Consider the following 26,176-nt stretch of genomic DNA (forward strand, 5'->3'; position numbering starts at 1 on the left):
AGTTAAGGGACATTTAGCTTGTTACCATTCTAATTCATAAGCTGATAAGCTGATAGCTCCAAACAAAAATGAAAGAATGATAGCATGAAATGTACCATACTTTAGTGTAACAATCAATAAAAACGTACGCGCTGATCCACCGTGGGCTCTGCCTCCTCCGCCATACTGTCAATATATCATCAATACGTCCACTCCTATTCATAGAGTTCATCTCGTGATCTCAACAAAAAAAAAATGTGTTATGTCATGATCGTGAGAGAATGATCTTCTGATCTCGGGAAAAACAACTTGTGTCGTAATCATCAGACAAGTAACGATCTCAACATAACGAGATAATACTCTTTTTTTAAATTCATATGGCCTCTCTGGACTTCCATGTATATTCATGTGTCTTCCATCAATATGAAGCATAACAAAGATGTATATTGTCCACTCTGGTCAGAAATGAGGATGCCTTGTCAGCTGGATCTGATCAGATGCTTTATTTCCTTCCCTGTTGAGGGATTGTGAAAGTGAGCGTGAGATTGAAACTAGGCCACACAGAGCGAAAGCGAGATAGAGCCCAGTGGTGGTGATAATCACGGATAAAATAGAATATTGAACAGTCAGACTGTGTCATTTGTCAGCCTTCTCTTCCTCAGCCACATGAGACAACAAACAAACACACGCACGCACGCACGCACGCACGCACGCACGCACGCACGCACGCACGCACGCACGCACGCACGCACGCACGCACGCACGCACGCACGCACGCACGCACGCACGCACGCACGCACGCACGCACGCACGCACGCACGCACGCACGCACGCACGCACGCACGCACGCACGCACGCACGCACGCACGCACGCACGCACGCACGCACGCACGCACGCACGCACGCACGCACGCACGCACGCACGCACGCACGCACGCACGCACGCACGCACGCACGCACGCACGCACGCACGCACGCACGCACGCACGCACGCACGCACGCACGCACGCACGCACGCACGCACGCACGCACGCACGCACGCACGCACGCACGCACGCACGCACGCACGCACACACACACACACACACACACACACACACACACACACACACACACACACACACACACACACACACACACACACACACACACACACACACACACACACACACACACACACACACACATAGAGTATTTGCACACGGACACACAAATACACAGAGATAGTCCCTGTGCCCACGAAAGCGAAGGTAACCTGCCTAAATGATTACCGCCCATTGGCACTCACGTCAGTAGCCATGAAGTGCTTTGAAAGGCTGGTCATAGCTCACATCAACAACATCCTCTCGGAAACCCTAGACCCACTCCAATTCACATACCACCCCAACAGATCCACAGATGACGCAATCTCAATCACACTCCACACTGCCCTTTCCCACCAGGACAAAAGGAACACCTATGTGAGAATGCTGTTCATTGACTACAGCTCAGCGTTCAATACTGTAGTGCCCGCCTATAGGAAGGAGGTCAGACTGCCAGGACAACAACCTCTTCCTCAATGTGAGCAAGACAAAGGAGATGATTGCAGACTACAGGAAAAGGAGGGCCGAACATGTCCCCATTCACATCGACGGGCTGTAGTGGAGCGAGTTGAGAGTTTCAAGTTCCTTGGTGTCCACATCATCAACAAACTATCATGATCCAAATACACCAAGACAGTCGTGAAGTGGGCACGACAACACATTTTCCACCTCAGGAGACTGAAAAGATTTGGCATTGGTCCCCAGATCCTCAAAAAGTTCTACTGCTGCGCAATCGAGAGCATCCTGACCGGTTGCATCACCGGCTGGTATGGCTACTGCTTATCACCTGACCGTAAGGCGCTACAGAGGCTAGTGCGTACGTCCCAGTACATCACTGGGGCCAAGCTTCCTGCCATCCAGGACCTCTATACCAGGCGGTGTCAGAGGAAGGCCCAAAAAATTGTCAAAGACTCCAGTCACCTAAGTCATAGACTGTTCTCTCTGCTTTCGCACGGCAAGCGGAACCGGAGCGCCAAGTTCAGGTTCAAAAGGCTTCTAAACAGCTTCTACCCCCCACGCCATAAGACTGCTAATAAAATGGCCACCCAGACTATTTACATTGACCGCCTCCCCTTTATTTTTATAGTGCTGTTACTCGCTGTTTATTATCAATGCATAGTCACTTTCCCCATACCTACATGTATTAATTACCTTAACTAACCTGTACCCCCGCACATTGACTTGTACTGGTACCCCCTGTATACAGCCTCTGTATTGTTGTTTTATTGTTACTTTTTGTTGTTGTTCTACTTAGTAAATATTTTCTTAACTCTATTTCTTGAACTGCATTGTTGGTTAAGGGCTTGTAAGTAAGCGTTTCACTGTAAGGTTTACACCTGTTGTATTCGGCGCATGTGACAAATAACATTTGTATTTTATTTTTGATTTGATAAGAATTGTGTACAGTTAAATTGTCTATCAGAAGTACAGTATATGGGGGCATGTGTATATTTGTATTCACCCAAAAGAGAATGATTCATTTCCATCTCCCTCAGTCCCCCTCTCTCTCCCTCTGGCACTCCCTCTCTCCTACTCTTTCTACTTCCGCCTCTCTCTCTCTTTCTTTGTTAGCTAGCGTCCCGTTTATGTGGGGCAAACAGATGGTTTTGCTTAGCGTTTTGGTGTTAGGCCTACAGTGGAAAGACCTGAGTGGAGAGGGGAAGAAAAAGAGAGAGGGAGAGATTTAGGGAGAGAGAGATATATGCCATCTGAGCTGCAGGACTTTTCCATGTGTTCCCTTACACTTCCGTAAACAAAGCTCCACAGGGGTATTTTTTCTTCTCTCACCAAATTCCTGACATCTCAAACACAAAAACCTCCTCAGGACAACGCTGGAGTGGTGACTTACACGTCAGACCATAGATTGCATATTCACATCAACAGATCAATTGAAACGTTTGAATATTAAACAAAAACCTGAAACAGCAGGTTAATATGGGAGTGTCTTGTCTCCTAGTCTCTTCTCCCAGCTTCATCCCTCCCTGACTGTGTCAGGGTCTCTCCACGGGGGTGTAGTTTAGTGTTGGGGGGGGGGGTTCTGTTGGTCTGCTCTCCCTCCTAGCCGTCTAATCCCCGTGTAAAATTGTTTCCTGGCCTCCACAGGAAGTCAGCACTCAAGGCCCCTCCGTCATGGCCTCAGCCGGGGCTTCTGGGAATATGGGGGCGGGGGGTGAAGGAGGAGGGGGGCTACTGGACAGCTGTGGCACTCTGCCTCATTTGTCAGAGTGCCAACATGTGGCCCCAGCTGCACTACAGCTACACCCCAACCCCCTCTACCCTCCACCCACCAACCCACCCAACTAGCACCCACACACCACCAGGGCTCTCTCCCATGAAATGAAACCAGCAACCAGCCTGGTCCACCAACCCACCCAACTAGCACCCACACACCACCAGGGCTCTCGCCCATGAAATGAAACCAGCAACCAGCCTGGTCCAGCAACCCACCCAACTAGCACCCACACACCACCAGGGCTCTCTCCCATGAAATGAAACCAGCAACCAGCCTGGTCCACCAACCCCCACAGCCCCCCTTCCATCCGGCTATGGAAGCTTGTTTTGGATAGTTGGTTTACACCACTCATTCACAAGCCCCTCTTTACTCAATTAGCAGAATTTAAGCATTACTTTGGGCCTGTGTGGGCAGCTGGGCGCAGATTTGCCTGTTAAAACCTCTAAAGTCTAAGCCTCTGGGGGGGGGGGAATTCTACTAAGCTAACATATGGAATTGTTTTAAGATGGTCATACCATGGATCATTTAGCTATTTGATTTAGAATTTAAGGAGCCCTGTAGATACTGTATAATAAAAATAAAAATACATAGAATTTGGCTACCACTAAAGAAACGCATTGAATAACACATTCATAAATGGCAAAACAGACAGTCAAAAAACTAAATCATAAAGAATAAGGTTTTGAGATCTAAGAGATAAAAGAAAGCTCAGAAAATATATACAGTACCACAGTTTGGACACCCCTACTCATTCAATGTTTTTCTTCTTCTTTTCTACATTGTAGAATAATAGTGAAGAAATCAAACTACGAAATAACTGGTAACTCTAGTAACTCTAATTAACTTGTCCTCTGCAGCAGAGGTAACTCTGGGTCCTTTTGCAGTCCTCATGAGATCCAGTTTCATAATAGTGCTTGATGGTTTTTGCGACTGCAACTGAAGAAACATTCAAAGTTCATGAATTTTTCCAGATTGACTGACCTTCATGTCTTAAAGTAATGATGGACTGTCATTTCTCCTTGCTTATTTGAGCTGTTCTTGCCATAATATAGACTTGGTATTTTACCAAATAGGGCCATCTTCTGTATACCACCCCTATCTTGTCACAACACAACTGATTGGCTCAAACACATTAAGAAGGAAAGAAATTCCACAAATTAACTTTTAACAAGGCACACCTGTTAATTGAAATGCATTCCAGGTGACTACCTCATGAAGCTGGTTGAGAGAATGCCAAGATTTTGCAACGCTGTCATTAAGGTAAAGGGTGGCTACTTTGAAGAATCTCAAATTGAAAATATATTTTGATTTGTTGAACACTTTTTTTGTTACTACATGATTCTATATGTGTTATTTCATAGTGTTGATGTCTTCACTATTATTCTACAATGTAAAAATAAAGAAAAACCCTTGAATGAGTAGGTGTGTCCAAACTTTTGACTGCTACTGTATATATTTTAATTATCATTTTTTAAAAATTATTATTAATAATTATAATTAATAATTATTTTACTATATTTTAAGCTAAAACATTGTGTTAGTGAGAGTCTTTCCATATAGTGGTTATATTAGTTAGTTGGACGCTACAGACGTTTTTGTGACGAGCGATTTTCGGGACCGCTGTAGCTCTGCTACTTCTCACCGCAGACGCAGAAGGGCGACATAGGCGAATGCGGTATCTCTAGCTTAAACTGACAGCTGTAGTATGTTAATTAGATTGATGCATGAGTGCGTCAATAGACTCCAGGCCTGTTGTCTCTCTGTCGTCGGACAGACTCTTGAACTGTTGTTCTGCTGGTCTGGTTCTCGACATGCTCAGTGCTTCATCCTCTTGTTTGAACTTCTAACAGAAGTGTGTTGGACAGCCCCCTCTGGATCAGCTTACCCAAATGTCATAGACTCACACCCACCGACTTATTTTCCTCGACACAAAGTAGCCTACCTCCCAAACCTATAGCATATGGGCTTCAAGGTTAGAACAAGCCCCTGTGTCTTCCCATATGGTTTTGTCTTTGACATGACTTTTGGTGATGCCTGTGTCTACAGTAAGTCACAAAGGCAGATTGTGTGTTGGACGTTAGCTGAAGGCCTGTGGACCCAGATGGGCCCTCTGATTCGCTGAGGGCCCATTGAAGCTGAAGGTCAGGCTTGTTTGAACAGAGACAGAGTAAAAGGTCAACTGGAGGGTTTTAGCCCGGCCCTCCCTCTCCTTTCTTTATCCTGTTTCCCTCCAAATGAGAACTTGTTCTCAACTAGCCTACCTGGTTAAATAAAGGTGAAATAAAATAAATAAAAAACTTTAGCCTCATTTCCCTCCACTCAAATCTTTCAAATGATCTCTCTTGAATCCTGTCTCATGCTAGTTCTGAAACGTGCCATTTTCCACATCTGGTTAGTGGTTAGGGTTATCCTCCCCAACAACATTGTTCCTCATGGTTGTCATATGGATACCTGGGTTTCCGTTAGCCGGCGATTGCAGGCTTTTGGCTGTAATAAAAAAAAATGAAGCAGATAAATACAATTTTGGTTGGCCAAATGAACCGGGAGAAAAAACAACGGTAGGAAGGCTATCAGCGAGTCTCCCACCACTTTACCATGTGAGCTGGAGGCAGTATGCATTTTGAAAACATACTTAATTGTTTGAAACCTGAGTGTTTTACTTCATATTATGAGGCATGTCTTACCTTGCTTGAAAATCCGACCATAGGAAAGGTGGAGGCAATTATTTTCTAAAGACTTTATAGGCGGTGCGTGAGATTAAAGTTTGGGGAAGCATAAGCCTTTAATTTATTTCTACCAATCTGCTGGTCAGTTATGATTTTCATATGTGCATTTTGATGGAACCGTTTCATTTCAATAATAATGTTTTCGATTCTCAAAATCGTTGCCCCGTGGATAATCATAAAAATCTTAATTAAAATGTAAGAAATATAAAATGTAAAATTCAACTAATGCGAGAGGACCATCCTCTGCCATATGACACATTGATACACGGTGATCATTGGCGGGTAAATAGCCTAAATGAGCGCATGGAACTCCGAGATGGCTAATGCAGCTGTTGGCCTATAACTTACATTGTCAACAAAGTAAAAATACATAAAAACAGTACAAAATATACGGATGAAAATTCTGGTTCTTTCAATAACTTTAATTTCCTTACGCAGCTGTCTGCCTCCCTTTCTATCTGTCTTGACTTGCGCTGTCGCTTGTGAAGTGCAACGTTGTATCAAATCAATCAACTGGATCCGGTCCTAACTTGCAACATTGTATCAACTAGCCTATTCCGCACTGAGAGATTATGCACCAGTGAGCTCCGGACAGACAGCTGTTTTTGGGCAAGGGAAAGGATAAGTATTTTATGACGTTTCCACTGGATATATGGGATCATCAGATTATTGTATTTTGCTCTTTCACACCGAGGCTTGGTGATTATCGAGGGGGAGATTTTTGTGAGGAACTATTAGGCTGTGTCATTTGCAATGGATGTTAAAACAACAGACTTCGTTGACTTACTGTGTGAGGCGAAGAAAATATTACTGAGAAGACGAGCTTATTAGTGGTGAAGGTGATGAGATGACTAAGACAAGCAGAAACCATACATCCCCAAATGAGCACTTGCGCGCAGCAGGCCAGGTAGGCTAATTCTCTGCGTGCTCAGACGTGCAAGCTCCCTCAACATTAACAAGAACCGTGCTCATCGCTCACATGGAGCACTCCAAACAAAAGACAATGAAAAAAGGGACAACTCGTAAATGATGGCTATGAAATAAAACCAAAACGTGTTTCTCGACAGCATTTACACACCGAGAAGGAGAACGGTAAATGACTGTAGGCCTAATTAGTAATACAATGCATTAACATAAATTAATGTAACCAAATGACGGGGATTAACGGTTCATTTACTATTGGTGACATGTGTAATGGGGAATTGATAACAATGACAATTTTTAGGGCAAACAATTCACAAGAAACAATGAATGCGCGAGAATTGGTGGGAGACAGCTGAGTTGATTCTGGAGAGCTGAGAGCATGCATTCTGGAGAGAGACGGCCTATAGGCTATCTTCGCCACACACTCCTCCCCTTGTTCTTGTCTCAACATTTGAAATTATACTCAAGACACATTATGTTCACACGTATATTAGATGCTTTTCGCTGACAGCCGCAACACAATCAGCTAGGCCTGTTGCCACACAAGCGGCCTATGAAAGACTTTTGCCACGCTCGCTGCCATTTCTCTCCTGTTCTATTGGTTTTCATATCAACTTTCTTTCGTTGTCCAGAAGTCAAATGCACAATCCTAGTCATACAGTATTAGCAACCCATCCTAGTTGTTGTATCTTTAGATTCACGCTCTTTGAATATCTGTCTTATAACGCTTGTGTCAAGTGCACTATTTAGAATGTTGTGTTCCCTTTTTCCCGCAAATTGCATTTTGGCAAATGTTTGAAAATAACGTTTTATTCGCTACTTCATTACAGGAGTTACATGTTTTGTTAAGAGGAATGACCATAATCTAAATGTGATGTGTTTTTGAGCACCGTGGCTGGACGCCCCTAATGGGTTTACACACCCAATGCATATGTGTCTGGTAAACTTCTCAAATGGCTGGTAAATTAAAATGGGAAAACCCTGGTGCATACATAGTAGCCTGTAGCTTTAAGTAGGAACTTGACCCATTTCACGGCTAGAAGATTTCTGGTTTAAGTTCTGCGAGGAACATAGCTACTAACATTGCTTTTGTACCCCTGAGCAAGGCCCAAACTATAGAGGTACCAATCCAGGACTGGTTTGTACTGGTGCTCTCCAGAGTTTGGACATGCAGACAATAGCACAAAATGATCCTAGGCTTTGATATCAAGTCCTCCACATACCAACACGCTCCACATATCCCCTAGCTGGCCGCGTTGGAGTTTTCTATAGATCCAAATCCCCATCAGTGCATTGAGTTCTCCATTTAAATGACTGTTTTAAGGTCTGTCTGCATCTGTTTCTGTAGCAAGGGGTTATTCGCGGACTCCAAAAGAGCCATCCTCAGATTTCTGGATGTATTTTTCTGTATTTAAGAGAAGAGGGATATGCTACGATACACTGGAAAGGTCCCAGATGACGTTACTGTTTGAATGCGGCCGTCGCTGTTGGGCTTCGCTGCAGAGGTAGACTGGCTGTAGTAGGACAGGGCTCTGACCCTCTTTTTCTCACCCTCTGGTGTCTCTCTGACGTTTCCCCGGCTGAATCAGTCATACACTCTGTAAGGGCCAATGTGGTATAGTGTTTCCCTGTGTGTCTGAGCATCAGCCTAAATTAGAGACTGATACACACACATATTTTCCAACTACTGTACAGTCTGGAACAGGCAAACGTATTGACACAAGGGTCAACTAGTGGATATTGGGATAGTGAGATACTTTGAGCAGGTGTCATGTATTGTAGATGAACAGTCAGCACAGTCCTGTAAGCTAAGTTGAGCAGGATAGGGTATATTCAGACTCATTGATTAGGTCTGACTTCCGTAAGGAATAACCTTCCACAATCATCTGATCAATAATCACAGCCCAGAGAAACGCTATCTAAGACTGTACATGGTGGAGGGATGGAGGGCCGCCTGCCAAAACTCATTTCCTGCCTGGTGTTTTCAGGGGAAGGAAGGAGGGTTTGTCCCGTCATACCTCACAGGCTAGTTTGACGCAGGAAAGAGAAAATAAACTAGTAATTAGATAAATAAATGAGCATAGATAAACCTTATAAACAATTTAATGGGCTGGAAATGGGCCTTGGCCAGCGATAACAAGCTGAGCTCTCAGTCGTCCAAAACATTGCCTGGCCAAATGTCTGAAACGAATGTCACTTTGCAGTCCAAAGTTCTCGCCACCACCATGACTGCATGTGGTGGCTTTTCTTTTTACAAGGCTTCCTCGACAGTGGCCCTTGAGAAAGAGAGAGAGGAGAGAGAGCATTTCACAACAGTTTTCCCATAATTCCCAGATGTGTTTGATGTTTGTTATGGGTTTCGATTAGCTGACAACAGTGTTACCTTTTGAACTCTCTCTCTCTCTCTGGCCTGCGACTGCCTGGCTGGCTTTGAGTCGGTCCGGCGTCGCTCTATCACGTTTATTTTCAGTCCTCTGCTTCCCTCCACTCCGCTGTGCCCGCCAGCCAAACCAATTAAAGAGAGACGAGCTGTCCACAGTGGCGTGGTATGCATGCAGCTGGGGAGGGGAGGGGTGGAGGGAACGATATTCACAGGACTTCAACTTGTCCTCCTCTCCTCTCTCACTTAGGGTGTCAGAGAGGCTTAGGGTTGGCAGAGGTTGTGTGGGGTTACCCTCCTCCCCTCGACTCAGAGCCAATAGGGCATGGGGGGGGTGCCTTGACTGTGGGAGTGTATGATGCTGTTATTTACCACCTCTCTCTGTCTCACCCAGACACAGTCTGTCAGAGGTTCCCGATGAGATGAAGAGTCTGATCATAGAGAAGAGCAAGATGGGCCTGGAAGAAGACCCCGAGCTGCTGGTCAAAGGTGAGCCTGCCTGGCTGACACACTTCTACACCATCCCTCTGTTGTCTCTCTCTGCTTTCTCTCTGTGTGGCTGTTGTGTTCCAGTCCCAGTGATTTGCATGTACAGTAATAACAGTCTGTGTGACGGTGACGTTCACTCATCCGAGAGCGTTAGCCGAGCTTGAGCTCCGTGCATGTTTGCGGCGTTATTGCTGAATAAGTAGACCGTACTGTACTACTGTACTGTACACTTCACGGTCCACAGCTAAGCCCTCATATACACACACACACACACACACACACACACACACACACACACACACACACACACACACACACACACACACACACACACACACACACACACACACACCCTGCCCCCAGTAATCATGTAATGATGACCATCAGCGGCATTAAGAGCCTTGCGTGCCTGACGCTTTTCGAGGAGTGATCTCACAGGCTATTCATGTGTGTTTTTCCTGCTACCGAAACGGTTGCAGTAAAATGCCAGCGCTTGGATAAGTTACGTCCTCTTTGGGATGGCGGCAGCCTGATCGGCTAATTCGGACAGCAGTTACCATGCAGCACCCCTGGCCGACTGGCTGGCTGCACCCCTCCTCCCTCTGTTCCGATGTCTGAGACCGGGCAGAGGGGCAGGCGATGGGGTTAGGGGGGGTGCATTCCTTCCCAATCGGAGGACGGATACTTCCCCTGGGCCCCTGGGGTGGCTGTGTGCCTTGGCATTTCTTCTCTTCAGTCGGGCTGTCTTCCCCACCAACCACCACCATCTCCAGCACCACTGACGCTCCAGGACATGTGAAGGCCTTGCTCTGTTCATGCCCTTGTTGTGTGCAGGGGTATATTTTCAAATGTCCTGGAGCTAGGGTGTCCCTAGCTGTTTGGTGTGGTTTGGTGTGGTTTTCAATGGGACATCCTCAGGCAACTGGGGCCAAGTGTCGCCTCGCTGTCTAAAATAGGCCATCAACCGTGCCGAGACAGAGAGAGACAGACAGAGAGGAAAAGATATAGAGATAGAGATTGACGTAGCGAGGGAGTGAGAAACTCATAGACAGAATGCAGTAACGAGCATAAATTACATTCCTCTGTTTGTTAATGCGCAGAAAAACTGAACAATTTTAGCTACATATCACTTAGAGTGGCCAGTACTCCGGTCATTTGGAAAGTCAATTGCAATCGTTTCCCTTTCCGTTTGGATCTCTGTCTAATTCAGTTCAGCCTATAATCCTAGTGTTGAAGCTCATTAACGCTCTGTGCCCTTATGGATGACTGTTTGTTATCAGATGCTTTTTAATCTCCCCCAAATCTCCAGAACAAACAGAAAGTACACACAGAGATAGAAGGACAGAACAGAACCAGAGGGAGACGGACTCCAGTGTTTGCTCAATTTGTGTTTCAGGGGGCAGGGCCAGCATTAGGGGTCTGGGGTCACAAATGAAACAAATGAAGGGCGAGCCGTGGAGCCCAGGGGACGCATTAGCAGACCAGGGAGATGGGATCCAGATGGAGGACAGCGGGGGGGAGGGGTAGGCAGGGGCTCCTGACCAGGACTCTTGTTTCACCCTTTCTCTCTCAATGTCTCTCTCTCTCTCCCCCTCACTGCCTTTCCTTCTCTTTCTCTACTTTTCTCACTCCCTCTCTTCCGCTCCCTCTCTCTCTCTCTTTCTTTCTTTCTTTCTTTCTCTCTCTCCTTCCTCTCTCCCTCCAAAGTCGGCCGTCTCTCTATCTCACTGTCTCAAAAAGAGCAGCTGCAGGACATCCTGTGTGACTGACAGAGGACATGCCTCCCAGCTCTCCGCTAACCAGTCCACCCACACCCCTCCATCCCTCTACCCCCTACCCAATCATCAACCCCACCCAATCCCGTCCTGTCTTACCTCATCGTTTTTTTATTTATCCATTTCATGTTGGTTTTTATGCTCCTGTTGATTTTTATGCTCCTGCTCCTTAACACCACATGAAGTACCTCAGGACTATATTGGGTGGGTTTATAGTGTGTTCCAGGCTGCCACTAGGAAAGGGGAAACAGAAAGGAGAAACATAATGAGACGTGTGTAGACTCCCACTTCGACTGCCCCCCTCCAGGTCTATGGGTTGTAACATGGGGGATGGTAGCAATGGGGGCTCTGCATGTAGGGAAAACCACTTTATGGCAGGAAAAAGGGGAGCTGGTGCGGGGGGAGAGACTGAACGAAGAGAAAAGAGCTGTAGGGAAAGCGAGGGAGAGCTGACAGGTGGCATGCAGCTTGCTAACCACAGAGGAAGCTGTGACGCTGGCTCGGCGTCAGAGCTGTTCTAACAAGCCCAATGAACATGGCACTGCTGTTCCCATAAACACATGCACACGCACACACACACTCAACGGATGGCACAGCCACATAACCCTGCCCTCACCATAGCGCCCTGCTCCAGCTTTGGGCCAGGTGACCAGCCAGGGCCCTCTGCCAGCCCATCCATCAGCCCTCACTGTGAACTCTGACTGCTCTCTCTCGTTTTACCCCTCCCTCTCACCGCCACCCCTTTCCATCCCTTGCACCCTCTTCCTCTCTCTCTCCGGGCATCCCCTGGCCAGAACTTGGCCAACCCCGGTTTATTTACCCTCAGCTCTATGAGATTAAATATTTAGAGGGAACAGTTTGCACACAAAGGCTGTGTCCCAAATGGCACCCTATTCTCTATATAGTGCACTACTTTTGACCGGATCCCTATGGTCCCTGGTCAAAGGTAGTGTACTACACAGGGGACAGTGTGCCGTTTGGGACACACTCTATGGGGTGCTGCATGCCTGGTGTAACACTACAACCACTTTCCCTTCTGGACACGGGTAGTACACTATATATACAACGTGTGTGGACACCCTTTCAAATGAGTGTATTCGGCTATTTGAGCCACACCCGTTGCTGACAGGTGTATGAAATCGAGCACACAGCCATGCAATCTCCATAGACAACCATTGGCAGTAGAATGGCCTCACTGAAGATCTCAGTGACTTTCAACATGGAACCATCATAGGATGCCACTTTTCCAACAAGTCAGGTCATCAAATTTCTGCCCTGCTAGAGCTTCCCCGGTCAACTGTAAGTGCTGTTATTGTGAAGTGGAAACATCTAGGAGCAACAACGACTCAGCCGCGAAGTGGTACAGAGCCCTGACCTTTGGGATGAATTGGAACGCCGGCTGTGAGCCAGGCCTAATTGCCCAACATCAGTACCTGACCTCACTAATGCTTTTGTGGCTGAATGGAAGCAAGTCCCAGTAGCAATGCTCCAACATCTAGTGGAAAGCCTTCCCAGTAGAGTGTAGGCTATTATAGCAGCAAAGGGGGGAGCAACTCCATATTAATGCCCATGATTTTGGAATGAGATGTTCGACGAGCAGGTGTCCACATATATCCCCTTCATGTAAAGCTGGACACTGCAGACCAGGATCCTGTTCGGTAGAGACAAAACACAAACAGTTATGAAATGGAAAATTACAATTTTTATTGGACAAATTCAGGTCAGTTTCAAACCATTTTGTCTCGTTCTGTGCCTACTGAACACCACCCAGTTCTGAGGGCCATGGTTATGTGACGGGGGTGGAATGGTGAAGGGAGCCAGGAGAATGTATCAGCCTCCCTCCCTCCCTCCCTCCCTCCCTCCCTCCCTCCCTGGGCGTTAATGAAAGATCAGTCCACCAGTTCTCTTCCTGCTACACCACCAGCGACTATTCTCCAACCTCCCGTTTTCTTCTTTCTGTGTTTTTTTTTACAGCTGTAATTATCCTGGTGGCAGGCACACAGGCCTTAATGTCTGACTATACCATTAGCTGACGTTATTTTTAACCTGTTCTGCATGTTATAGACATATTTTATGTCCGATGGGTTCAACCTCTTAGTGATTATGCTCAGCCCAAACTAATTAACCCTTACATTCAACCAAATAAGACGCACGCACACACACAGATGCACACACTCGCAAACACACACACACACACACACACACACACACACACACACACACACACACACACACACACACACACACACACACACACACACACACACACACACGCACATGGGCAAAAACACACACACACACACTATCATGTGCAGATATTTTTTGGGATGAGGCTACCTTTTTGATAACATGCACTGCTTTGCTTTATCTTGGCCAGGTCGCAGTTGTAAATGAGAACTTGTTCTCAGCTGGCCTACCTGGTCAAATAAAGGTTAAATAACAAAAACATCTTTCTCACACATTCATTGTGTGTGTGTAGGCTGGCTGTTCCGGGAGGTGCGTGGAAGCTGGATCAAGCAGCAGTGCTACTGGTTTGTACTGAGCCAGGACTCCTTAGACTACTACAGCAGCTCAGAGAGAGGAGCCCGCAGACTGGGAACACTGGTACTCACCAACCTCTGCTCTGTCATCTGGCCAGACAAACAGACCTTCAAGGAGACGGGTGAGTGCCGCACGCACGCACGCACGCACGCACGCACGCACGCATGTTGGAGTGTATAGACACACACACACTCTCTCTCTGTCTCTCTCTTTCTGTCTCTCTCTCTCTCTTTCTCTCTCTCTCTCTGATTCATACACGCCATCCCAAATTCCCTGTTCGGATAACTAAGCCCCACATAATAAGTTCCATATTGGTTCAATGATCAAATATTGGTAAAGATCTCAAAGGGGTCGTAATGTGAGGATTTACGGTCTCCTCTCAGTTCCTGTGAGCCCAGTACACCCAGAGGAAGTCTGGAAAACCCAGTCCACTTTTCTCTCCACAACTCGGGTTTGTCTGGAACCTTCTGAGTCATCAGCACCAGAATGGCCCTTTACCGTTTAACACCCTGAATGACAGGAATCGGAAAGGAAATACAGGTGAAATGCTATTGTTGTGTGAAGACAGAGAGGGGGGGGGGGGTGACTCGAACTAGGAGTTCTTCTATTACTCACATACGACACACAGGCACAGACACAGGCACACAAGGCCCTCTGTGTCTGTATGGAGGGGACTGTACCTTCGCCTGCTGACTTTAGACAACCACTTAAAAACCTCCAGGAGGAAAGAAACCTAACCCAAACATTCCCCTAAATCTGCTCTGGGACTTTCCTGCAGAGAAGTGTGTACTCTGTTTTGCTTTTTCGTCTGTTTTGTCCTGCCCTTAGTCTAAGTACAGCTCACTGGTGGCTGTGTGTTCTGTTAGTGTTCCTCTTTGAGCCTCTGAGTAAGTCTGTCCCCGCAGAGTGGTGAACCTAATGAACCTAACGGCTTCCTCCTTATCTCCTTACCATACAATACAATATTAGTCCCCTTTTATGCCCAGTATCAAATCAAATCAAATTTATTTATAAAGCCCTTCTTACATCAGCTGATATCTCAAAGTGCTGTACAGAAACCCAGCTTAAAACCCCAAACAGCAAGCAATGCAGGTGTAGAAGCACGGTGGCTAGGAAAAACTCCCTAGAAAGGCCAAAACATAGGAAGAAACCTAGAGAGGAACCAGGCTATGAGGGGTGGCCAGTCCTCTTCTGGCTGTGCCGGGTGGAGATTATAACAGAACATGGCCAAGATGTTCAAAAATGACCAGCATGGTCAAATAATAATCACAGTAGTTGTCGAGGGTGCAACAAGTCAGCACCTCAGGAGTAAATGTCAGTTGGCTTTTCATAGCCGATCATTGAGAGTATATCTACCGCTCCTGCTGTCTCTAGAGAGCTGAAAACAGCAGGTCTGGGACAGGTAGCACGTCCGGGGAACAGGTCAGGGTTCCATAGCCGCAGGCAGAAGAGTTGAAACTGGAGCAGCAGCACGGCCAGGTGGACAGCAAGGAGTCATCATGGCAGGTAGTCCTGAGGCATGGTCCTAGGGCTCAGGTCCAGAGAGAGAGAGAGAGAGAGAGAGAGAGAGAGAGAGAGAGAGAGAGAGAGAGAGAGAGAGAGAGAGAGAGAGAGAGAGAGAGAGAGAGAGAGAGAGAGAGAGAGAGAGAGAGAGAGAGAGAGAGAGAGAGAGAGAGAGAGAGAGAGAGAGAGAGAGAGAGAGAGAGAGAGAGAGAGAGAGAGAGAGAGAGAGAGAGAGAGAGAGAGAGAGAGAGAGAGAGAGAGAGAGAGAGAGAGAGAGCTTGAGCTTAAATTCACACAGGACACCGGATAAGACAGGAGAAATACTCCAGATATAACAGACTGACACTAGCCCCCCGACTAAATACTGGAGGCTGAGACAGGAGGGGTCAGGAGACACTGTGGCCCCATCCGATGATACCCCCGGACGGGGCCAAACAGGCAGGATATAACCCCACCCACTTTGCCAAAGCACAGCCCCCACACCACTACAGGGATATCTTCAACCACCAACTTACCATCCTGAGACAAGGCAGAGTATAGCCCACAAAGATCTCCGCCACGGCACAACCCAAGGGGGGGCGCCAACCCAGACAGGAAGACCACGTCACTCAAGTGACGCATCTCCTTCCACCTCTCTCTCTCTCACTTGTGAAATAGCAGTGAATGGGGTCACACACACACACTTTAGCCTCACTTGGCTTTTGAACTTGACCAATCTAAACAAAGAAAAATCAGTATGCCAAGTTACGTAGCTAGCAGGAGATCACATGGTAACAAACTCAGGGTATGATTGGCCCGGGGGTCCACACTGCCTGTAGCGTGTCCAGTACAGTTACTACTTCCTGTGCACATGGAGGAGAGAGGGCTTTCTCAGTTCTTACAGGACGTTAGGCCAGGTGTTGTGCCAGGAGAGGACACACCTCTGTCCTGACTGTTTCGGTTGGGCTTAGTGGCTAATAAAGTTGGGAGCCCCTCTCGGGATGACCGCTGACCTCAGTGAAACCCAGAGAGGAAGTGAGGAAGCAGGAGTCACACCAGATACGTGGAGTGTCCCATGTTCAGACCACATGAGAGGGAGAGTGGAGCAGGCTTCCTTATTCTCTGAAACCACAGTTATTACATAAGTACAGGCCTTGGATTCTGCTCTCTATAGCTATATTCTTTGAAAGTTCAGTTTCTGTTTTTTCATGTTTACTCATGCTTTCATTGCACGATACACTGATGACTGACTTCCCTGTGTGTGTGTGTGTGTGTGTTTCAGGGTACTGGAGCATCACAGTGTATGGGCGTAAGCACTGCTACAAGCTGTACACCAAGCACTTCAACGAGGCTGTGCACTGGGCCTGCGCTGTCCAGAAGGTCATCGACACAAAAGCCCCCGTGGAAACGCCCACTCAGCTCCTGATCCGAGACATCGAGGTGAGAGACACACATATACCCCCACACACACACACACACACACACACACACACTGCTTCACAGCATCTCGCTGCCCGCCCCAGACCAGACCACTGCCAAGCCGCCGATGACAAGGGTTACCAAACACGCACAACGGACATTATACCGCCGCTCTGTCACCACGGCAACCGCGTCTGGTCGCGAGTCCAAAGTGTCCTCCAACTGTCGTTGCTGCTGCCTTCAGGGAATGATCTTATTCCACCAAGCTGTGAGAGGAGAGGAGGCAACCCGTAAAAGTTCCACCGGAATGTTCTGCCCTATTTTAAGGAACGTGTCATTTTTAGAGGCAAAAGGGTGGATGAAGAGGGTGTGCACGGCAAAGCGTCATATTTGGACCCGGTCCTGGGGTGTGTACGTGTGTTTGCCCACAGAAACATGCCTCACTTAACAGTTGAATGAGGCACAGCAAGTTCTTCTATTTTTAAACTATGATTTCCTTCATCACTAAGGCAAGTCTAAGAGAAAAGGGCAGACCACGCTCTGCCATCACTTTGGAATTCACCAAGTGGTATTAAGTCTTTGCTTGTTTGCTATTCTGAGTTTGTGTGTTGTTGTGTGTGTATTCTTGTAAATGTGCCCTTCGATCACTTGACTTCAGCGGGAGGAGGAAGAGAGGGGCCCGCTTTTTAAAGAGTTGCCCCCATCTTCTCTTCCTCCCCCTTTCCAATCCTCCTCCACTCTTTTTCACACTTAACACAAAGCCTAGCCGAATCCCACTGAAGGCTGGAGAACACTACTGAACGCAACTGACACTACAGGAGAGGGAGAGGGAGAGGGAGAGGGAGAGGGAAAGGGAGAGGGAGGGAGGGAATGAATAGAGGAGTGCTTTGTGTGAGAGAAGTGCTTATCTCTGAGTGTAGATGTGTGTCCCACCAGACATGGAGGTGAAGAGAGATGACCGTTTCAGCCTTGGACCTCCAGTCTGTGTCGCGTGTGAAAGAGGGAGAGGGAGAGAGGGAGGTAGCGAGGGCGGGAGAGAGTGAGAAGGACAAGGGAGCATGTCCATTTTTAGGACATAATGAGGATGGATGTTCTGTCGGAATCCTGTAGATTATAAATGAATCCCGTTGTCCTCTTGCGACCTCTACATAGACTGCAATGTGTTTCCCAGTGTTGAGCACTCTACAGCCACTGTATGTTCTCCTATGGTAATGTCCTGTGTATGTAGGCTGTATGTGTCTGTCCAATAGACAGTCTGCCAGTGTTCCACATGGTCCCAGTTCAGATTGACCAAAACATTTCAGAGGAATGTGTCAACTTTGCCCCACAAAGGAGGGTGAATTGCGGGAAGGCGGGAGAGCAGTGGCAACATTACTAATGGTCAACAGGTGCAGGCAGGGATTGCAGTAGTGGATGCCGTCTGCGTAGGGCGGCAAGATGCCTAGCGGTTAAGAGGTTGGGCCAGTCGCTGGTCGAAAGGTCGCTGGTTTGAATCCTCAAGCCGACTAGGGGGAAAATCTGTCTGTGTCCTTGAGCAAAGCACTGAACCGTAATTCCTCCTGTAACTCGCTCTGGGTAAGAGCGTCTGCTAAATGATTCAAATGTCATGTAGAATGTGTTTCTGTCAATGAGAGTAGCATCTGTAGCGAGATACCACACAGACATGTAAATAATGTCAGTGACGGCGGTGTGTTTTGTTGGGTCCCCAGGTGTTTAAAAAGCGGTCATAGCTGTCCTCCTGCTCCATGGCCTGACTCCCACTGACCCTAGTCGCCCCTGTTACCCAACACACTCTCTCTCATAGCAGCCCTGCTTGGGGCTGCTCCCAGGTCAACTGGAAGGTCAAGGAGGCTCATCTGTCTCTCTCTCTTTAACTGTCTGTCTGTCTCTCTGTCTTTCTTCTCCAGGAGAACAAGTTTAACCCTGAGGTGGTAGATAATATCTACCAGCACAACCCCATCCTGAAGCACACCCAGAGCCCACTGTATGCCCCCCTGCTGCCCTTCCCTTACGGCAGCCTGGAACACACCTGTAAGTACTACTATCATGCTACCACCTGTCCCTGCGGTCAGTGCTATGCCTGTAAACTCTACAATAAAACACGAGCAGTTACACACGCACACCCACTCACATATGAGTAATGCTGTCACATGCTCGTTGACATGCCCAGTAATCATACACTGTAACATACTCACATATTGAGTTAGTCACCTGTAATGCCTAACCGCCTGCGTGCCAAGTCAAGGCCAGTGAGTGAGACTGCTTAGATAAGGAATGATGAGAGACGGCCACTAAAGCTTAGTTGTTCCACCGAGAGACCTCACAGAGACAGGATCATCTATTCTCAACCATGCTGACTGGTCTAGTCTGGTCTAATTCCTAATACTATGCGTCTGGTACTGACCCCCCCCCCCCCCCCCCACAGACCACAGCGGTAAGGGCTACTCCACGGTGCGGGAGGAAGCAGTGAAGCTCTTCAACTGTCTGCAGCAGCTGGAGTCTGCACGGGACCCGGTGCCTCTGATCCAGGGCGTGCTGCAGACCTGTCTGGACCTGCGGCCGCTCCGGGACGAGGTCTACTGCCAGCTGGTGAAGCAGACCAGCTGCACGCCGCAGCCCCACACCGCCGCACACCTCCGCTACTGGCAGCTCCTCACCTGCATGAGCTGCACCTTCCTGCCCGGCCCCGGCGTGCTTAAATACCTGCGCTTCCACCTCAAGAGGTGACACACACAACATGTAACACAACGCCCTCAACGGGAGGTGTAATTCTTCCCCTACCCATCCAGCTAACTCTGTCGTAGCCTGCGGAAAACTTTAAGGCATCGGCTGGTTTCACCAACAATAGAACGCGTTTGGTGTTGACATGTGTCTCTGTTCCCTGTCACAGAAATGATTTGAGAGGTGGGGTGGGAATAGGGCTGCGGTACGAGGGAGAAATGGGGGTCAGGCTGTGGGCCAGAAGGGTGCCAGTAGCATGGGAACCCACCGTGGGAGGAGACAGGTGACAGGCGCCAAGCCTACTAACCACCAGTTACATATAGTAGTGTGATATGCTCTCACGTTGTTACTGCATGACCCCCAGACAGATCCAGTGTTTTAGGAGTGGGTTTGCAGCTCTGAATTAGCCACATGCTAAGCTATATTAACAGTGCTAATCTTTGGCCTAAAGCCTCTGTTGGACTGCTAGTCACGAAGCACTATATACGATGCCCATGTTTACATTGCTACTCAGTATCAGGCCAAAGCTAATGGAACAGTTGCAATATATAGCACAGAATATAATATATAGCACACTGAGGCATCCACCACTCAGAGCTAGAACACACTGTCTCTCGCGGTAGGGGTTGTATGTACAGAGCCTTCGGAAAGTATTCAGACCCCTTGAGAAAATTGTCAGCAATCTACACACAATACCCCGTCATGACAAAGCAAAAACAGATTTTTAGACATTTTTGCAAATGTATTAAAAACAGAAATACCTTAATTTACATAAGTATTCAGACCCTTTGCTATGAGAGTTGAAATTTGAGCTCAGGTGCATCCTGTTTCCATTGATCATCCTTGAGATGTTTCTACAACTTGATTGAGCTCCAAGACTGGATTGTGTCGAGGCACAGATCTGGGGTACCAAAACATTTCAGCAACATTGAAGGTCCTAAAGAACACAGTGGCCTCCATCATTTTTAAGTGGAAGAAGTTTGTAACCACCAAGACTCTTCCTAGAGCTGGGTACCCGGCCAAACTGAGCAATCCTGGGAGAAGGGCCTTGGTCTGGGAGGTGATCAAGACCCGATGGTCACTGACAGAGCTCTAGAGTTCCTCTGTGGAGATGGGAGAACCTTCCAGAAGGACAATCATCAAATCAAATCAAATGTATTTATAAAGCCCTTCTTACATCAGCTGATATCTCAAAGTGCTGTACAGAAACCCAGCCTAAAACCCCAAACAGCAAGCAATGCAGGTGTAGAGGCACGGTGGCTAGGAAAAACTCCCTAGAAAGGCCAAAAACCTAGGAAGAAACCTAGAGAGGAACCAGGCTATGAGGGGTGGCCAGTCCTCTTCTGGCTGTGCCGGGTGGAGAATATAACAGAACATGGCCAAGATGTTCAAAAATGACCAGCATGGTCAAATAATAATAATCACAGTGGTTATAGAGGGTTCAACAGGTCAGCACTTCAGGAGTTAATGTCAGTTGGCTTTTCATAGCCGATCATTGAGAGTATCTCTACCGCTCCTGCTGTCTCTAGAGAGTTGAAAACTGCAGGTATGGGACAGGTAGCACGTCCGGTGAACAGGTCAGGGTTTCATAGCCGCAGGCAGAACAATTGAAACTGGAGCAGCAGCACGGCCAGGTGGACTGTGGACAGCAAGGAGTCATCATGGCAGGTAGTCCTGAGGCATGGTCCTAGGGCTCAGGTCCTCCGAGAGAGAGAAATAAGGAAAGAGAGAAAGAGAGAATTAGAGAGAGCATACTTAAATTCACACAGGACACCAGATAATACGGGAGAAATACTCCAGATATAACAGACTGACCCTAGCCCCCCGACACATAAACTACTGCAGCATAAATACTGGAGGCTGAGACAGGAGGGGTCAGGAGACACTGTGGCCCCATCCGATGATACCCCCGGACAGGGCCAAACAGGCAGGATACATCTCTGCAGAACTCCAGCAATTAGGCCTTTATGGTAGAGTTGCCAGACGGAAGCCACTCCTCAGTAAAAGGCACATGACAGCCTGCTAGGAGTTTGCCAAAAGGCACCTCAAGACTCTCAGATCAGGAGAAACAAGTTTCTCTGGTCTGATGAAACCAAGATTGAACTCTTTGGCCTGAATGCCAAGTGTCACGTCTGGAGGAAATCTGCCACCATCCCTACGGTGAAGCATGGTGGTGGCAGCATCATGCTGTGGGGATGTTTTTCAGTGGCAGGGACTGGGAGACTAGTAAGGATCGAGGCAAAGATGAATGGAGAAAAGTACAGAGAGATCCTTGATGAAAACCTGCTCGAGGACCTCAGACTGGGGTGAAGGTTCACCTTCCAACAGGACAACGACCCTAAGCACACAGCCAAGACAACGCAGGAGTGGCTTCGGGACAAGTCTCTGAATGTCCTTGAGTGGCCCAGCCAGAGCCTGGACTTGAACCTGATCGAACATCTCTGAAGAGACGGCCTGACAGAGCTTGAGAGGATCTGCAGAGAAGAATGAGAAACTCCCCAAATACAGGTGTACCAAGCTTGTAGCGTCATACCCAAGAAGACTCGAGGCTGTAATCGCTGCCAAAGGTGCTTCAACAAAGTACTGATAAAGGGACTGAATACTTATGTAAATGTAATATTTCCGGTTTTTATTTTTAATAAATATGCAAACATTTCTAAAAACCTGTTTTTGCTTTGTCATTATGTGGTATTGTGTGTGAAAAAAATACTATTTAATACATTTTAGAAGAAGGCTGTAACCTAACAAAATGTGGAAAAATTCAAGGGGTCTGAATACTTTCTGAACGTCTGTATGTTTGGCATGGGTAAGTATGGCGATTGTACTTTTCACAGTATAGCTAGCTATTAGCCTCCGGGGTCAGCCTAAATGCAAGGTGGCGGGTTATGCAGCAGCGCTGCTATAAAGAGATAGGGTCAGTGTTTCCCTGAGACCTCTGTGAGAGAGTGTTGAGGCTGACCCCACAGCTGGACAGAACTGGAGCTGCACACTGGGCAGAGGGCCCAGAGACTGAGCCCCCTCCCCCTCTACCCCCATGGTGCACTGAGAACCCCCCAGGGAATGTCCCCAGTCGGAGAAGAGTCGGCATGAGCCCTGCGTGGGTGGAGGAGAGGAGGTTGGGCTGGCGGGGTGGGGGTGGGGAGGGGGCAGACGGAAAGGGATCACACAGCACAGCCTCCCTCAGTGGAGCATTCCTAATTATGTTTGAGCAGCAAGACAAAACCCACCCTGTGCCCCGTAATGAGACAGAGGAACAGAGAGGGGAGTGGAGGGCCTTCTCTCTCTCTCTGTCTCTCTGTCTCTCTCTCTCTCTCCATTTGGCTGTCTGGAGTGTCTGAGTCTCCACTCATTCGCCCCCTTTCTCTCTCCAGCTCTCCTCTGTTCTCTGTGCTGTATATTTTGGGATGGACACTGTAGTATAAGTGCTTCCTTCCCCAACTTCTACCCTTCCTTGTTTGAGCTGGGGTGAGCTCATGGCTCTGTCAGGTCACCTTTCACACCTCTGACATTCTTGCGTGTGTTGGAGCTTTTGGCCCATTGAGGGTGCCCCCCCCACCCCCTTCCCTGGCCACTCCGCTGGGAGGAAGCGGCAGGTCACTCTGGTTCACGTGAGCGGAAACACCTTTTCCTGTAAAGAGCTCTGCTGAAAGTCAAACATGTTTTCTTTCCCTTTTTACATTCTCTTTGAAGGGTGCCTTTTAAGTCTCTGAGAGCCAAAGTGAGAACACTGGTCGTTCCTCGCCTCATTGACTTCTCAGTATTGCCAACGCGAAAGAAAATAAAGTTGGCTTGTGTGGAACCGAAAGGATGACGCAAATCCAGTTAAAATAATATAGCGGTTGTAACGGTTCAAATTAGAATCACTGACATGCTTCAGTTTGCCCTTTTGAAATGTATTGGAGCTTCCTTTAGTCATACACACACACTCACCCTGCTCACTCTCATGTCTCCTCTCTCCCCTCCTGTGGTCCAGGATCCAGAGCCAATTTCCGGACTCTGAGATGGATAACTATGCGTCGTTCATCGGGGAGGCTCTGGAGAAGACACGGTGTCGGGAATGTGTTCCCTCCTGGGAGGAGATCCAGGTGCTGATGGGGAGACAGGAGATGCTGTGTACAGTTCACTACCCAGGACCAGGCTCCTGTCAGCTCCACATCAGCTCACACACCACCGCCAACGAGGTGAGGGGGGGGACCTCTCTATCATCTCTCTCTCTATCATCTCTGTCTCTCTCTCTCTCTCTACGTCACTACCAAGACCTACAAACACCCTCCAATCTTTTCCTCTCGAGTTGACCTTTGTGGAGAATTGCACTGTAAAGTGTGGTCCCTAACAGACCCAGCAAGTTGGGAACTGCTTGTCAGTGTACTCCTCAAGACTATCTCTCTCTCTCTCTCTCTCTCTCCTCTGCTAGGTGGTAAGGAGGATGTTGGAGAAGCTGGGTCTGAAGGAGAGCAGAAACACGTTTTCCCTGTTTGAGCAGAACGCCCACTGGGAGAGAGCTGTCGGGGGCAGCACCATCATCGCTGACATCCTCACCAGGTTTGAAAAGTAAATATCGCGCAGACACAGACAGACACAAGACAGGCACAGACAGACATCATTACGAGGTTCGAAAAGTTAGCCTCCTCCGGAATTGAATGAGAACTCATCTGTTGTATGTGCGTGCCAAGAATCCAAGCTATGTTCGGTAGAACAATTGACAGAGGAATCTGGAGTCTTTGAAAGATGGATAGTGTCGTTTTTAATTAATCAATTTTTTTAGCGGGTGGATCAGCTTTAACATTGCAGATAGATTGTGGCTTCTATCAATGTAATTGTCTGCATCATTTCTATCCCCCATATATATTTGTATCATTATTTCCCCCTAACCCTACCACCCCTTCCCTAATTTGAGTAAACTAATGGACACCAACATTTAGGCTTCTACTTCCAGCTTATACATACTATATACATTTTACGGACACTGTATATTTTACTTTTTTTTTTTTCACCCTTCAGCTACCCTCAACCCCTCCCACCTATCTCTGAAAACCATCCCGCTTTGATTTCTAATTGCCATATATTTCTCAACTGTGCTGTAATGTTTCACAAAAGTTCTGAACCTTTCTATCCTCCTAGTTTCTACAGATAGATAGTGTCGCTTGTGTTTTTCTTCTCCTGTGGTCCAGCTCTCATGCTGTAAATGAACCAAGTCCCTGATAACTGCTGACCTTGCCGTCTCATTTTGTCAAACACAAAACCGACACCGTGCTGGGAAAGTAGTGGGCTTGTGTGACCATGTCTGTCTGTCTGCAGTCAGGGCGCCCACTGTACACTCAATGTGACACCGATGTCATGTGCTTGTGTAAGGATAAGTCTCAGTGTCGCAGAGGAGGAGTGAATTCAGCTGGAATAGAAGGGCTCGGTGCTGCTCTAAGAGGTGCGCGTGTGTCTACAGTCTACAGAACTAGAGTGACAGGGTAAACATACCAAATGTAGCTCGTCGCTGTTAGTCATCATCCGCTGCAGCACATGGTGATGTCACAGACAGGAAGCGATGGGGTGGTGGGATATTGACCTGGCCAGCCAGTTGGGGAGTTCTCATGCATGCATGTGTGTGTGTGTACGTATGTATAAATTCTCACACGTGTTTTTTTCCCACCCGTCACCCCTTGTGTTCTTCCTCCTTCTCTCTCTCGCTCTCTCTCTCTCTCGCTCTCTCGCTCTCTCTCTCTCTCTCTCTCTCTCTCTCTCTCTCTCTCTCTCCAGCCTGTCTGCCAAAGAGCCAGACTCAGGCTCCCAGTGGAGGCTGTGCTTCAAACTCTACTGCCTTCTGGATGCTGACGCCATATCTGTCGACAGCATCGAGTACCTCTTCCTCTTTGAACAGGTAACAAACCTCACAGAGAGAGAGAGAGAGAGAGAGCGAAAGAGGGATTGGCGCCTCTATTTCCTTTGTTATTGTCAATGTTAAATTAGACATTAGTGGCTGTTCCAATAATGATAATGAGACATTTTAATAGCTTTGGCCAGTGACTCATTCCTTGTATTTCACTGCGTTATTAGGTTTCACTTAACAGTCGTTAAAGTCTTGCAAACCACAATAGTAATTAAACACAATACTTTAAAAACATGAGTAAGGCCATTGGCTGCACTGCTGAGAGCCCAGGCCAGGCTCAACCAGGCAGGGCTGACTCCATTAGTACATTCTTCCTGAGGACAGTTATAAAATAGTTATGGGCCTGAGTAAAACAGGGTGGAGTACAACTATGATGGATGGAGGGAGAGCGTTACTGTTGTCCCCATCTCTTTACCCCTTTCTATTTTTCTCTCTCTTTTAAACCACCCCCCCTCCTCTCTTTCGTTCCATCTTCATTTTCTTCCATCTCACTCATGCTCTCTTTCTTTATCCTCCTCTACATCTCTCTTCTTCTCCCCCTCTC

General features: G+C 47.6%; 1 protein-coding gene across 3 annotated transcripts in view; it reads left to right on the top strand.

The window, feature by feature from the left end:
* The window catches only part of LOC139565492 (unconventional myosin-X-like), a 49,227-nt gene that overhangs the window by 17,952 nt on the left and 5,099 nt on the right, over positions 1-26,176 (top strand). The window contains exons 1-9 of one of the 3 annotated variants that reach the window (XM_071385887.1): positions 6,514-7,112; positions 9,719-9,813; positions 14,068-14,250; positions 16,894-17,051; positions 18,938-19,061; positions 19,456-19,753; positions 23,725-23,932; positions 24,166-24,302; positions 25,503-25,623. In XM_071385887.1, coding sequence (XP_071241988.1) covers positions 9,747-9,813; positions 14,068-14,250; positions 16,894-17,051; positions 18,938-19,061; positions 19,456-19,753; positions 23,725-23,932; positions 24,166-24,302; positions 25,503-25,623 — 1,296 coding nt within the window. In that variant the 5' untranslated portion in view covers positions 6,514-7,112; positions 9,719-9,746. Of the gene's footprint in view, positions 1-6,513; positions 7,113-9,718; positions 9,814-14,067; positions 14,251-16,893; positions 17,052-18,937; positions 19,062-19,455; positions 19,754-23,724; positions 23,933-24,165; positions 24,303-25,502; positions 25,624-26,176 lie in introns of those variants that run through there. The other 2 variants (XM_071385885.1, XM_071385886.1) reach the window with 2 other exon arrangements.

Source organism: Salvelinus alpinus, chromosome 36 (assembly GCF_045679555.1).
Source record: "Salvelinus alpinus chromosome 36, SLU_Salpinus.1, whole genome shotgun sequence".
Taxonomy (NCBI): domain Eukaryota; kingdom Metazoa; phylum Chordata; class Actinopteri; order Salmoniformes; family Salmonidae; genus Salvelinus; species Salvelinus alpinus.